General features: G+C 37.4%; 1 protein-coding gene and 1 long non-coding RNA gene across 2 annotated transcripts; both read left to right on the top strand.

The window, feature by feature from the left end:
- The first annotated feature begins 2,703 nt into the window (after nucleotides 1-2,703).
- LOC141368889 (general transcription factor II-I repeat domain-containing protein 2-like) lies at nucleotides 2,704-4,433 on the top strand. Its single transcript, XM_073873676.1, has 4 exons — nucleotides 2,704-2,824; nucleotides 3,094-3,494; nucleotides 3,601-3,789; nucleotides 3,867-4,433. The coding sequence occupies exons 1-4, from the start codon at nucleotides 2,704-2,706 to the stop codon at nucleotides 4,431-4,433; spliced, it is 1,278 nt and encodes a 425-aa protein (XP_073729777.1).
- Nucleotides 4,434-10,512: 6,079 nt separating this feature from the next.
- LOC141369163 (uncharacterized) lies at nucleotides 10,513-12,925 on the top strand. Its single transcript, XR_012372730.1, has 2 exons — nucleotides 10,513-11,087; nucleotides 12,506-12,925. It is a non-coding gene; the product is annotated as an uncharacterized lncRNA (long non-coding RNA).
- The last annotated feature ends 1,504 nt before the right edge of the window (nucleotides 12,926-14,429 follow it).

The following is a 14,429-nucleotide window of genomic DNA, read 5'->3' as shown; positions in this document are numbered from 1 at the left end:
TGAATGAGTAAATTGTTGTCAAATTTAATCTAATAAAATTGTAATTTTTATTGATTTGGGGGTTTTGTGTTTGGATATTTTCTTGGCCGTGGCTTGCCCAAATAAACATTCTTGTCCAGAAAAAAATGTAACTAGTAATATAACTAGTTATATAACTAGTTACTTTCTCCTGGGAGTAATAAAGTAAAGTAAGGCATTACTATATTACTTTTTTGAGTAACTAGCCCCAACACTGCTAACGAATTCAGTCACCCTGCTACATATGCAGATGATGCAGTGGTTTATGTGCGAGGGAACAATGTGCAGGCAGTTTCTGAAGGACTGGTGGTGTGGTTTTAAAACGCAGGTCTGATTTTAAATGTTAAAAAGACCATGTTTATTTGCTTTGCTTCAAGATTTAAGTCCATACCAGAAGAATTAGATTTAAGGATAAATGGGTATAAGATCCAGCAGGTCTCAGAGGTTAAATACCTAAGCCTTGTACTTGACTCTCGACTTACATTTGAAAGTCATATTAAAAAAATATGTCGAGTTGCCAACGCGAATCTCTATACATTCAGACAGATTAGAGAATGCCTGCCATTTCATGCTGCTCTCACTTTCATGCACACCATGATCTTCTTGCACATACGTTACTGCATTTGCACATAGTCACAGGCCACTGCTACTATAGTTAAGCCAGTCCAAATGATTTATAACAGCTGTTAAAATCCTAGATAGAAAACCTATTAGGTCACATCATAGTTTAAGGAAGTTAAATATTTTAGCTTTTGTAAATTTTATTAAATTTTCTTTAATGAAGGTGATGCATAAATGTTTAAATCAGCAAGCACCACAGGTCTTGAGTGAATGTATAGTTGCTCTCAGAGCTGTGGGTTCAAGGACTAGGGGAGCTCGGGAATTGTCAGACCCCGAAACGTAATACTTTATATGGACAATCAGTTTTCTCTTTTTTAAGTATAAACTGGTTGATATTGTGTAATACTGTATTATAATGTTAATTTTAATTATGTATTGTTAAATGTTGTAAAGGCCCACTAGGGACTGACATTGAGAATTAGCTTTGGCTAAAATATTGTAGTATGTAACATTTAAATAAACTTTAATAATAATAATAATAATAATAATAAATAATCTTTGAGGATAGGAATCTGTGGGTGTGTGGGAGGGTAATTCGAAATATGCAGTACAGGTCTGGTTAAGATCAGTGTTGTGTGTAACGCGTTACAAAATAACGTAACTACTTTTTCGGGTTAAAAGTGGTGTAACACGCTACTACTGAAAATTTGGTAACGAAACGTAGTTAATTTATAATTCGGCACAACGTTACTTTTCCCATGGTAAGATTTGACAGCAGCACGCGGCATCTGCGCGCTTGCGCATGCGCGATAGTCACACAAACTCCACACTGTACGTGACAGAGGCTGGTGACAGTCTGCAAAACAATCATGGCAAGCGAGAAGCAACCGACGCTAACTTTTGAAGGATGGAGGTATTCTCACTACTTTAAACACTTTGAAACTAAGGGGAGAAATGTTAGTGTAAGGTGTACCCTGTGTCCTAGTGAGAAACTTTTGTCCACTGCCGTTAACTCAACTGCTAACCTCACCAAACATTTGAAAGGAAAACATGTTAACGTGAAGCTTGTCGCTCAAGATCCCCGGCGGGGAAATGACGATATGTCGGGTCCAACCCCAAATAAGCAGCTTAAACTTCATTTTCACCACCAGGAGGTAACTACACAAGAGTTGGACGAACTTGTCGCTTCGTTCATCATCGGTGAAATGTTGGCCATCAATACCGTCAAATCTCCCACTTTCAGAAAGATACTTAGCAAAATACCGATAACTGGAGACAGGCGCCCATGGTCAGATCGTAGAATTTTCACGGGCTATCTGGATGAATGTTATCTAAAAATGGAGATTGAATTGAAGAAAACGTTTGAGAGTTTGCGCTATGTTTTCACCACTGCGAATAAATGGAGTAGCCATAACCGAAGCTTTCTGGGAATCATAGCTGTAGATGCAAATTATAAATTCATTTATATTCATGCCGGTACTCAGGGAGTCTCTGATGCAGGGCTCTTTGCCCATTCTGACCTAAAGAAAGCTTTGGACCAGGGTCTCCTAAATGTTCCTCCTCCAGAAAAGCTTCCAAACAGTGATATTGTACTTCCCTATATGTTAGTGGGGGATGAGGCATACCCTCTGAGAACAGATTTAATGAAACCTTACCCCTTTAGGCAGATGGACCACAAACACAGGATCTACAGCAGGGGTCACCAACACGGTGCCCGCGAGGACCACATGAATCACCCGCGGGCCTTTTCTAAAAATAGCACAACTCACTAGTGATCTGCGTCCAAATTTTATTTTATTCTGTTGCTATTTTTTTAATCACACTTGCATTTATATAGATTTAAAAATTACAATATCTTAAAAATATGTTCATTATAAATGAAGTTTAGATAAGTATATGTGAACTCTGACCTAGTTCAAACGTCAGTATTGTGCGCATGACAAAACCGGTCGGGGGGGGGGGGGGCACAGCGCTAGCTGGGAGCTGAATGCAGTTTCTTACCCCCAAAAAATGGCAGAAAAAAGAAAGAAAACAAATTACTTTCACAACGAATGGGAGGATGAGTTCTTTTTTACGACTGTGAAGGAAACCTGCGTGTGTCTCATTTGCGGGGCGACTGTGGCGATGGCAAAGCGGGACAATGTGGAGAGACACTTCATTACGAATCACAAAAGTTACCATGATCACTACCCACCGCGAAGTGCACTACGGGCAGAAAAAGCCCGTGAGCTAAAGGCAGCTTTGGGTAAACAACAGTCTTTTTTCACGAGGCCGGCGAAAAAGTCACAAAAAGCAACCGAAGCCTCGTTCAGAGCTACACATTTTCTGATTAAAAAGAAGAAGGCATTTTCAGATGGAGAAGTTGTCAAAGAAGCAATGATGATAATTGCTAACACTGTCCTTAAAGATGAGAAAAATGGAGCCGATCTAATCTCCACTCTTTCCAACGTCTAAATGGGTCCATCTACGATACCTAGACGGGTGTCAGCTATGTCTGGTAACTTGGTCGATCAGCTGACCGGGATCTGGCGAAGTGCAGGTGGTTTAGCATCCAGTGCGACGAGTCTGTGGACAGCACCAGTACAACGCAGCTGTTGGTTTTTATCCGGATGGTGTTTGAAGATTTCTCCACAAGTGAAGAACTCCTGGCACTACTGCCCTTAAAGACAACTACGAGGGGAGTTGATATTTATAACACAGTGAAGGAGTTTTTCGTGCAGAAAAAAGTACCATTGGAAAAGCTGGTAGCGGTGACTACAGACGGGGCCCCTGCTATGATCGGCCGACATACAGGTTTCATCGCTCACTGTAAAGGTGACCCAGACTTCCCAAAATTTCTGCATTACCACTGCATCATTCACCAGCAGGCGTTATGTACAAAAGTGATCGGCTTTGAGCACGTGATGACTCCCGTTGTAAAAATTATAAACAATATCCGCTCCAAAGCAAAACAGCACAGGATTTTTAAGGTGCTATTGGATGAGATGTCAGCTGAATATGGTGACCTGCTGCTACACACAGAAATCCGATGGCTCAGCAGAGGACGAGTTTTACTTCGTTTTTTTTCCACTTTTGGGTGAAATCAAAGACTTCAAGCTGTCCAAAGGCGAAGACGTCTTACTGCTAGAGGACACAGAGTGGATACTTGACCTTGCATTTTTGACGGACATTACTGGGAAACTAAACAACTTGAACTGCTGCAAGGCAAAGGTAAAACTGTTGTTGATATGATAAGTGCTTTAAATGCATTTAAAGCTAAGATGAGTGTGTTCTCTGTGGATTTACAGAGAAAAAAGGTGCTGCACTTTCCCTCTGTGCAGTCTGTGCTGAAAGACAATGCTTCTGCATCTGAGACATTTGACAAAGTTGCAGAAAAGTACTGTGAAGTCATAAACAGACTTGGGCAAGATTTTGAAAATAGGTCTTGTGACCTTTATCAGCTTGAGCCATGCGTGTCGTTCATTTCCAATCCTTTCATGAATGTGGACACAACATGCTGTGCTGAGCAACTAACTGCAACATTCAACTTGGATGCTGGAGCAGTGGAGATTGAAATTATAACATTGCAAAATGACCTCCACCTCAAAGCCTACCAGGCTGCACCAAACTTTTGGTGCCTTGTTGACACAAAGAACTACAGTGGTGTATGCACAGCAGCTATGAAGGTTGCTAGCTTGTTTGGTTCAACGTATCTCTGTGAATCAGCATTTTCTGACATGAACTTCATCAAGAACAAACACAGAACACGAATCACTGATGCACATCTGAAAGACTCACTCACAGTTGCAGTGTCAAGTTACACACCAGATTACAATACACTGGTGAACAGCATGCAATGCCAGGCTTCTCACTAAACAAAGAAACAGAGACCAGCTTTTGTTGGTGCCTTGGTGAAGTTGAATTAAAATATTGAAGAATTGTGTTCAATTTAAAAGTTATACAGTTATAATTTTGTTAAAAATGCCACAGATTTGGTCATTAGTTAAAAATTTGACAAGATTTATTTAAAAATATGCAAGTTGATTGATTGTTCTTTAATGTGCATAATTGACTTTTTGAAAGATGGTGCAACATAGTTCATGATTTTTTAAAAGGGACATTTTTTATGACATAGTGATGTAAGTGATCATCTGAAAACAATTACTGAGATTAAATGGCTGTATGTTGATATTTGTTTCTCAACTTATTGTCATTGTTGATAGTTATTGTGAGAAATCATTAACGTGATTAAAGTGTCTTCAGATATAAGTATCATGAATCATTATTAATAATGTATAACTAAAGGCAAACTGAGCAAATTTGTTATTTCAGAACAGTGTTGCCAACTTGGCGACTTTGTCGCTAGATTTAGCGACTTTTCAGACCCCCTTAGCGACTTATTTTTAAAAAAGCGGCTAGCGACAAATCTAGCGACTTTTTCTGGCATTGTTGGAAACTTTTTACGTGACATTCACTCTTCTCAATGAGCAGCTACCGCTGCTTCTGTGGGCTCCACCCCCGACTCAAAGCATTCACAGGCGGTCTAGTCCTCGCGCAGCAGAGCAGAGTCTCTCCCAGTTGCAGTCAGGTCAGGAGAAGTGGTTATCTATCCGCGTCCAGACGGCATAATCGTGCATGCGGGAAGCCGGAGCAGGCGGATCCCGCAATGGCTTACATTAATGGCGAGATGTAAATGTAAAATTGTCTTTGAATAAAATGAATCACTGTACATAAAATAAGTGTACTTGAGGGAGCTGAGCAGCAGCACATATAGAACAGACAAACTATACGGAGCTGACGCGTTAATGGGCTATTTACCTACAAAACAACGTTTCCCATCATTTATCAGTGTATGTTTTGAAACTGGACTGTTTGGCCATATAAACATGAACATAAACACATTTCGTTTTATGAGAACATAAGCAGATAAACAAACGAGAAAACATTTTCAAGCATTCATGTGTCTTAAAATAAAAATTTTGACAGTTCAGAGAGAAAGAGAAACGTGAAATAATGTAGTAAGCCAATGTAGTAAGAATACAAATGCGACGCGATGACGTCACTGTTATGCAAATGACGCAATGACGTAATCTAGCGACATTTAGCGACTTTCCAAGCAAGCTTTAGCTACTTTCCATTGAAAATAGTTGGCAACACTGTTTCAGAAGAGCGTATCAAACTGGTAGCCCTTCGTAAGACTAAGTACCCATGAAGTAGCTCTTAGTTTCAAAAAGGTTGGTGACCCCTGATCTACAGTTACTACCTTTCATGAGCACATAGTTGTAGAAAATGCCCTCACATGCGCCACAATGCTACTTCACGCAGACAGTGTAACCAAGATTACCTTGGCTTCAGCATATATTCACAACTTCCTTTGTGAACAACAGTCAGAAGCCTACATGCCTCCAGCACTGGCAGGCTGGGTGGATGTAGACCAGGGCCGTTTCTCAATGTCAAGGATACTTCCTTGGCAGGACTAGTCTTTACAAGTCACTTCCTTCAGAGGCTAGACGAGGCTCCTCTTAAGCATTCGGAGAACACGTTAAATGGAACAGGCTAGCAAGTGCACGTCATTGCGCGCATAGGATTGTGGGTGATTTCAGTGCACGAAGGATACACATATGCATCCATTCCTGTATATGGGATATTTCTCGGTCCTTGACTAAAATTCAGAGGATCCTTGACATTGGAACAGTCCTTCGACGGACGTCGATGATGTAGTATCCTCGAAATTCTGGCTTCCGAGGATCCGTCCTTGACATTGAGAAACGACTCAGGGCTATTCAAATCTTACCCTGGAGGTAAGAGTTTAGCTCCAAACCTAATCAAACCTAACCACCTGTGATTTTCTAGTGATCATGAAGACCTTGATTAGCTTGCTCATGTGTGTTTGATCAGGGTTGGAGTTAAACCCTGTAGTGCTCGGCCCTCCAGGGTAAGATCTGAATAGCCCTGATGTAGACCATAAAATCCATGAGGGGGCATGGGGGAGAGAAAGTCTGGGGGCCATGCAATGTGTGAAAGCTAGATGGAAAAGTAACCCCACCCTCACTGCTATGCAACAACTTGATATCCTAAGAGATTATTTTGTGTCTCCTCCTGGACATGTGTCATGGCAAAATGCCTACACTTAGAACAAAGGACCATTTCTTATAATTAGACAACATTTATGATCACATTTCAGGTATTTATTAAACTATTTCAAATAAACACAAGTTTTTACATTACAAACCAATTTATGCATTGCAAACATTTACTCATTTGTACATTCGTCTACAGCCCTTACTTTGAATCACAGAAAAAGAAACTAAGTAAAACAACATAGAAAGAATAAACTATTGTATAGCTTAAAAGTGTAGTAGCTACTCCTTAAATCATAGAGAAATTTCCTAAGATTTTGAGGCTGAGTGGTGAGGTTGTGGCTGTGTGTATAGAGGGGTTGATGATGACATTTTTATAGGCATGAGATGCGAGTATGTAGAGGGTGGAATGTGTGAGGACCTGATGGACTTGACTGATCAGCTCAAACAAAGCATTCATTGTTATTTTGTACCTTGGTTTGTATGCTAGTATTTTTTATAAATCCAAGTTTCACATCAACTTCACGTCCAAAGGAACTGTATCCATCTACAACTGAGCTATAAAGGAGCACAGTAATTAGAAGTCCTAGGTTTTTGCATGCACCCTTCAAAAGTGGCAAATGTTGATTTTAACAAAACTGTAACATTTTGCTTAATTCTTAAAGTTATACTTCACCCAAAAATGAAAATTCTGTGTTTTGCAAAGCATGTATATTGGGTTGATACATTCTAGTATAGTGTTTCCATTCACAGCTATTAGTTTGCTAAGAGAGTTGGACAAGATACAATTTAAAGCATTAAGATTATGTACAGGGGCAATAAAATCCACCCCAACTGCAGTATTACAAGTTGACAGAGATGCCATTATAACTCAGAAGGATTCTGCTTTTATTAAAGGTCACATATTAAGCTATCTAGAGTTTATTTTAGGTTATGATGTCCTTAAGAATATATATTTGCAGTTGAAGTACCAAAAACAATGTCTATGTATTTTTACAGCTCCTCTTTCAGGAGCTCTGCTAAAAACAGGTCGTTTTGTCCTGTAATAATTAATATTTATGAGCCTCTCTTCTGATAGGCATGTTGTTTTATGAGTGAAATACGCAGAAGTACACTAAATGTTAGTTTCTGTACACATAAGGGCAGTTTCCCAGACATGGTTTAACTTAATCCAGGACTAGGCCTTATTAATATTAGATCATTTAAGAAGTTTTTACAAAGATACCTTACAAAAAACACTACAGGTGCACATCTTAAGACAAAACAATGTCAATAAAATGTTAAAATTAAACAGGACAAGGTGTTTTTAAATTAAAGCAGCTTAAACATGCTTTTTAGTCCGGGACTAGGATAAGCCTTCTCCGGGAAACCGGCCCTAAATGTTAGGTTATGAAACCAAGACAAGAGAGACACATAGACTATAAAATTTTTACCTTACCATGTTTAACTCAATAAATAGCCACCAACAACTTAAAGGACAAGTTCGGTATTTTACACTTAAAGCCCTGTTTTCAGATTGTTTATGATAAAATTGCACAGTTTTGACTGAATTTTGTTTGTTCTATCACCTCCCACCTCTACAATGGGTGTATAGGTGCACTGGAACAATCCTTCATAAAATGCATTAAACTTTAGTTTACAAAGACGTGAAACTCATGGAGTGGTCAGGGGTGTTCACTGATATGTATGGCGTCATAACTGTGCCAAAAAGAACCGAGCGCATAACTGATATGTGCGCATACTGAGACATGTGCTGAGTCCCAATTCGCATACTATCCGTCCTAAATAGTATTCGAAACTAGAATTAGTACGTCCCAAAACGTAGTATGTTGAAATGAGTATCCCAAAGATACCCGGATGGTCTACTATTTCCGGTTAGATTTCGAAGTGCAGATCGATCCACACTCTAACGGCTAATATTGCCCACAACCCATTGCGTGCGGGAGGGAGGAGCTTTGAGGTGATGTAAATATGGCAGCAGACGCAGCAGCCGAGATGCGCCCTCAGCTTTTATGTGTAAGAATTCAAATGTTTAACCCTAATTAAAGTTATCTTTCATTGTGTCGTAATATTCGGTTGATGTTGTGCAAATAAAGTACCATGGCTGTAGTACTGTGTCATGCATTTTTATGTATTTCTTTTTATGTTTCTGTCTTAGATTTATACCTTAAAGCCTTATGAAAATAAACACCTTTTACTACACTAATCATAGTTTAACCACACTGACTTATTTGTAGTAATACTGTGGCTGTACAAATGTTAACTTTATTAAGAAATATGGTTACTAAACTTTTACTATAGTAAAAGCATGGTTCATTTTCATCGCAGTATTTTTGATTTGCATACATAAGTATAAAATAAGCATAAAATACGTTAAACAATAGTTATACTATAAACTTTAACTATTTTGACTTTAAAATAAGTAGCTTTCGTTACACACATTGTTGCACATGAACATCATAACCAGCCGCCTCACAAACGACCTGCGTTTGGTGTGTGTAACTAGGCAACCACGTTGTCGTTCACGTTGCATGACGTCATCGAAGTACGTCCCAGAACCTGCATACTCTTTTGCTACACACTCAAAAGTACGTACATTTTCCTCACAAAAACAGTACATACTTTTAGGTCGTAGTATAAGTAGGCGAATTGGGACTCAGCAATGGCATCAGCAGATCAAATTCACGTGAGTCATTTTTTTATATCATGCTGTTGCATTGTAAATAAAAACAGATGATTTATAGGAAGTTTTATGTTTGTTGTTATGTTACGGAAGTAAACCTGATATATATACTAATTTTTAGACTGCAATGAACCGTTATCAGTTATTAGCATTTTAAGTGTGCCAATTTAAATGCATTTTATGTTTTGTCTTGTTATATTGTCTTGACATTTAAAGTTAAAAATAGTTGTTAGTATTAAACACCCATTTGCCAGCATATACAATTGCTTCAAGAGGATTTGAGTATAAATTAGCTGTTCATATCAAGTGATGTAGAGTTTTAACGTTAATTGTTTTTTGATCATGTATTACTGTACTGTAAGTTATGAGTGGTTGTATTTTTCATTTAATGCAAAAAGAAGTTCGCTTCTGACTACACTTTTAGGGTATTGTGCAACGTCATTCACAAAGTATATTAATTTCTTTACTGTAGTATATACTGCACAAGAAGCAGATTTGCCTTCAGAAATCTAATTAGAGTACATAGCATATTTGGTTACATCCCCTCTGAAACACAACAAATTCAGAAATGTCTTTTATATCTAAGACACACTGTTTTTTTTAAAGATGTATGTTATGTTCGCATGGGGTTATGGTTTTGATTTATTTTTGTACTAATTGGGTTATTGGTGCCATAAAATGTTTTTGCGATATAAAGTTACATTTTATAAGCTCAACATATTAATTGATCCTCATAAGTTTAAACACATTTTATTCCTCTGTATTCTGCAGCAAATACTGAGAAGGCATCTTTTGGAAAAGCTTCTTTCAAAATTTGAGAGGGCACTCTTGAGATCTCATATTGACTGGGATTACATGGAGTTTTTGTCGCGCCACCACCTGTACCTTCTTCACGCTCTCTCAAGACATGTGGAAATTCCAAATGAAATCATCCAGGCTCTGCAGGCACTGTTTGAACTAGTCAAACAACCACCATATTCCACAGCTCCAAATGTAATGGTGGATGTAACAGTTGGTCTGAGAGGACGTCCAAGATTTGCAATTGAAAGAGAAGAGTTAGCGGAGATGTTGCAGACAAACCTTCCCGTGCATTAGATTGCAAAAATGATGGGTGTTTCCACCAGAACTACTGAGAAGTTTTATAATTCATGCAAACTAAACGACAACTAATGGAGGACCAATGACTAACACTACATTAAAACGTTCAATACTGTAAACAAATACACAAGATTGTTTACATTATCAATAGGTAATAGCAGACTTGTTCTCATTTAAAGACTACTGGAACTTATAGATTCATCAACCATTTAAATTCCATACATACATACAGTGTGTGCAAAAGACTACCCAGTCACACAAAGTTTCGTGATATAGTCACATATTTTTTTTATTATTTTTTTCGTGATCCTATAATGAATTCCTGTTTTCGTGGATTATCACGTATTGGTTACACAACTGCTTTTTCCTATTTTTAATCCATTGTCGCTTCGGTATTGGTTGCGCCTAGTAGGCGTGGTTATGCTGAAGTATCGAGACTCGCGCGTTCTGAGAGAAATAACGCGAGATCCGCTGTGGCAATGGAGGAAGGTACATGTGCTGTCTTTCTAAAGTTTATAATATCACAGATTGATGGCATAACTGGCGAATAAATAACAGAGTGATGAGCGAAGAGAAGGTTTCGTGTTGGATGGACTACAGATGGTGTATTATTGCATCCGAGTTTGCGTATATATGACGAGTCTCAATGGTGTGCCTCAATAAAGATTGTAAGTCACTCTTGCTTATTATTCGGTCTTATCTTATTATCTGAAGTATTGTCGGGTATATTGTTGTAAGTATTTATTCTAGGGCTGTCAAAATAAACGCGTTAATAACGCGTTAACGCAAATTCATTTTAACGGCACTAATTTTATTAACGCGCGATTAATGCAACACGCAATTTCTGTTTGTCCCACAGCTGGATGAATTGAGACGCAGCAAGTGACCGGCGCTGTCTAGATGAGGCGGAGCTTTTCATTAAAATAAGAACATTAAGCTCTCGTCTAGCGAATCCAATGCTCTAAATGGTCATTAAACATCTAAAATTATTTTTATCTGCACGTGTACCGTCCCAAATCCATATAAAGCAAAGATGCGTCTTCTTTCACTTTTTAGTTTCGTTTTTAAGGCATTCAGAAATTATAGAAAATAAACTGCAGGACTTTATTGATGTTAAAATAATTATTAAGAGAGATAAAGTTCGGGATCTGATTGATGTTAAAAGAGTTATTAAGAGTGACAAGGCTCAAAAGCGATGTCTGACGCAGACGTCTGAAGCGCATGCACACAAACACGCGAGTGCGCGACCCAGATATAAATAGACATCTAACAAAAAATTACAGTTTTAAAAATATCTGTTTTGACAAGAATTCATGTAGGTATGACCTATAATCTGTTATATCTGAAGTGAATGTTTGGTTAACTGTTGAGTAAAAGTGTAACATTATATCAAACCGTTGCATTAGCCTACAGTATCTTAAAGCAGTCTGTCTCAATGTCAAAATTAAACAATAAAAGAAAAACATATATGTAACACACATTGATATGTTTTTGCTTTGCGTAAACAGGTGTAGTTCTGTTATGCTTTGTCAGATTCCAACAATTGTTCCAATTGTTTTGAAGTTTTTTAATAGAGAATGTTAAAATATAAATGACACATTTTTTTAAATTTGCTCATCCCAACTGAATTTGCCAGCACATGTCACAAATGATGCAGCAGCAAACAGAAATGGAGAAAGAACAAGGACTTCTTAGGGGAAAATCATATATAAAACTATGGCTGATGGTTCTGTTGAAAATGTAAACAGGCTGTTGCAGACTTCATTTGCATATAGCATATATATTATACAAATCCATGCTGATTAGAGCATTAAAAACGTGAAAAGTGTTACATTTAGGTAAATTTAGAACAGATAAAAATGTGCGATTAATTTGCGATTAATCGCGAGTTAACTCATGAAATCATGCGATTAATCGCGATTAAATATTTTAATCTATTGACAGCCCTAATTTATTCCAATTGGATAACATAGCTGCAATGTTTTATATATTTATACATCAGATGTGTGTCTCACATGTTTAACCTTTTAAGAGCAATATTATAAAGTAACGATTCTCTTACAAATGGCGCTTTGTTTTATTTTAGAACCACATTACACACACACCGACATACATAAAAATCCCGGATGTCACGAGCAACAACAGAATATCATCACAATGAACTCCAATCCGCTCATTTTTAAAGCAACACGTCTGAGGTACACCTGTTCAACTCTACACGTGAGGATTTCCACCATACTGATGAGCATCTCTATTTCAACTCGACGGGTTACATCAAGTAGACATTCCCTGAAACTATTGGGACTTTGCTATTAATCATTTTATTGCTTTTCATTATTCATTACCAGATCTCCAATTAATAGTTTTTTTTATCTAACTTTGTTATTTCTGTATTATTGTTATTGTTGTTATGCAGGATTACACTTTGTTTTGTTCATTTATTTGAATGCTTTATTATGCTCAATGATTCATATTTAAAATACACTGATACACTTGAGAAATTGTACATTGTGACTCTGGCTCTTTACTGTCCTCGTGGTCCCTGGGCATTGGTTATTTGCCCTAAGGTGATTATTACCGGAATATTAAGTAGTGCATTGTACAGTCTGCCAAACACATATATATTTTTGATAATAATTTTATAATCATTGTTTTATGTATGATTTGAATCAGTGTTCTAAAGTGAAGATCACGGTAACACACTAGTAATTACTTTAGAATGATGTAGTAACACTTGAGTCATTACTAGCGGGTTACCATGATCTTCACTTTAGAATACTGATCCCAAAAATGTGTAATTACTTTAGAATGATGTAGTAACACTTGAGTCATTACTAGCGGGTAACCATGATATTCACTTTAGAATACTGATCCCAAAAATGTGTAATTACTTTAGAATGATGTAGTAACACTTGAGTCATTACTAACGGGTTACCATGATCTTCACTTTAGAATACTGATCCCAAAAATTTGTAATTACTTTAGAATGATGTAGTAACACTTGAGTCATTACTAGCGGGTAACCATGATATTCACTTTAGAATACTGATCCCAAAAATGTGTAATTACTTTAGAATGATGTAGTAACACTTGAGTCATTACTAACGGGTTACCATGATCTTCACTTTAGAATACTGATCCCAAAAATTAGTAATTACTTTAGAATGATGTAGTAACAATTGAGTCATACTAGGGGGTTACCATGACCTTCACTTTAGAATACTGATCCCAAAAATTTGTAATTACTTTAGAATGATGTAGTAACACTTGAGTCATTACCAGCGGGTTACCGTTATTCATATAGTAGTTAATGGAAAGCTAATCTTAAAGGGGATAATCTTAACCATTCACAGACTATTCACATATGAGCTTGAAGCCATACATAAAACATATTTTTTAACAGGTAAGAAAAAAAATCACTGTATAGGCAGAGGCGATTCTAGGGTCTATGGGGGCCCCAAGCAGAAAATTTCCTGTGTGCAAGAAGTGTGCAATACTTCTATACAATGTCCTTTGCTTAACCCACTATTCTACAGTGCAACAGTTACAATGTCCTTTGCTTAACCCACTATTCTACAGTGCAACAGTTACTGCGAAAGATACATATAATCCTCATCATACCTAACATTATTAACATGTTTGGATGCATAAATGGCATAACATGTTTGGAAATAATGACAGCAGAGAAATATTTTCTATTTTTCGATATTTTCTATATTTAAGAAACCAGTCATTTTATGACTGCTACTAAATAATCTCAGTCATAGTTACTGCTAACTGTTATGTAAGTTAGTGTCCTAGAGTTAAATATTAGTTTCATATCTGAAAATACAGAACAGTGTAACACATACATCTGTTGATTTTCTCAGCAACAATGCAATTCTAAAGACTTGACAAGAGGTTTCCCTGAGATATTTCCTCTAATGTTTGAGACTTGACTGAGTAAGGATGTAGTTTGTCTTACCTCCCTTAACTCATCACCTCTCCTTTCTTCTTCCCTTTCCCTGCTT

The sequence above is a fragment of the Misgurnus anguillicaudatus genome, chromosome 12, assembly GCF_027580225.2.
Source record: "Misgurnus anguillicaudatus chromosome 12, ASM2758022v2, whole genome shotgun sequence".
NCBI lineage: Eukaryota > Metazoa > Chordata > Actinopteri > Cypriniformes > Cobitidae > Misgurnus > Misgurnus anguillicaudatus.
This window is presented reverse-complemented; position numbering and strand designations above follow the sequence as displayed.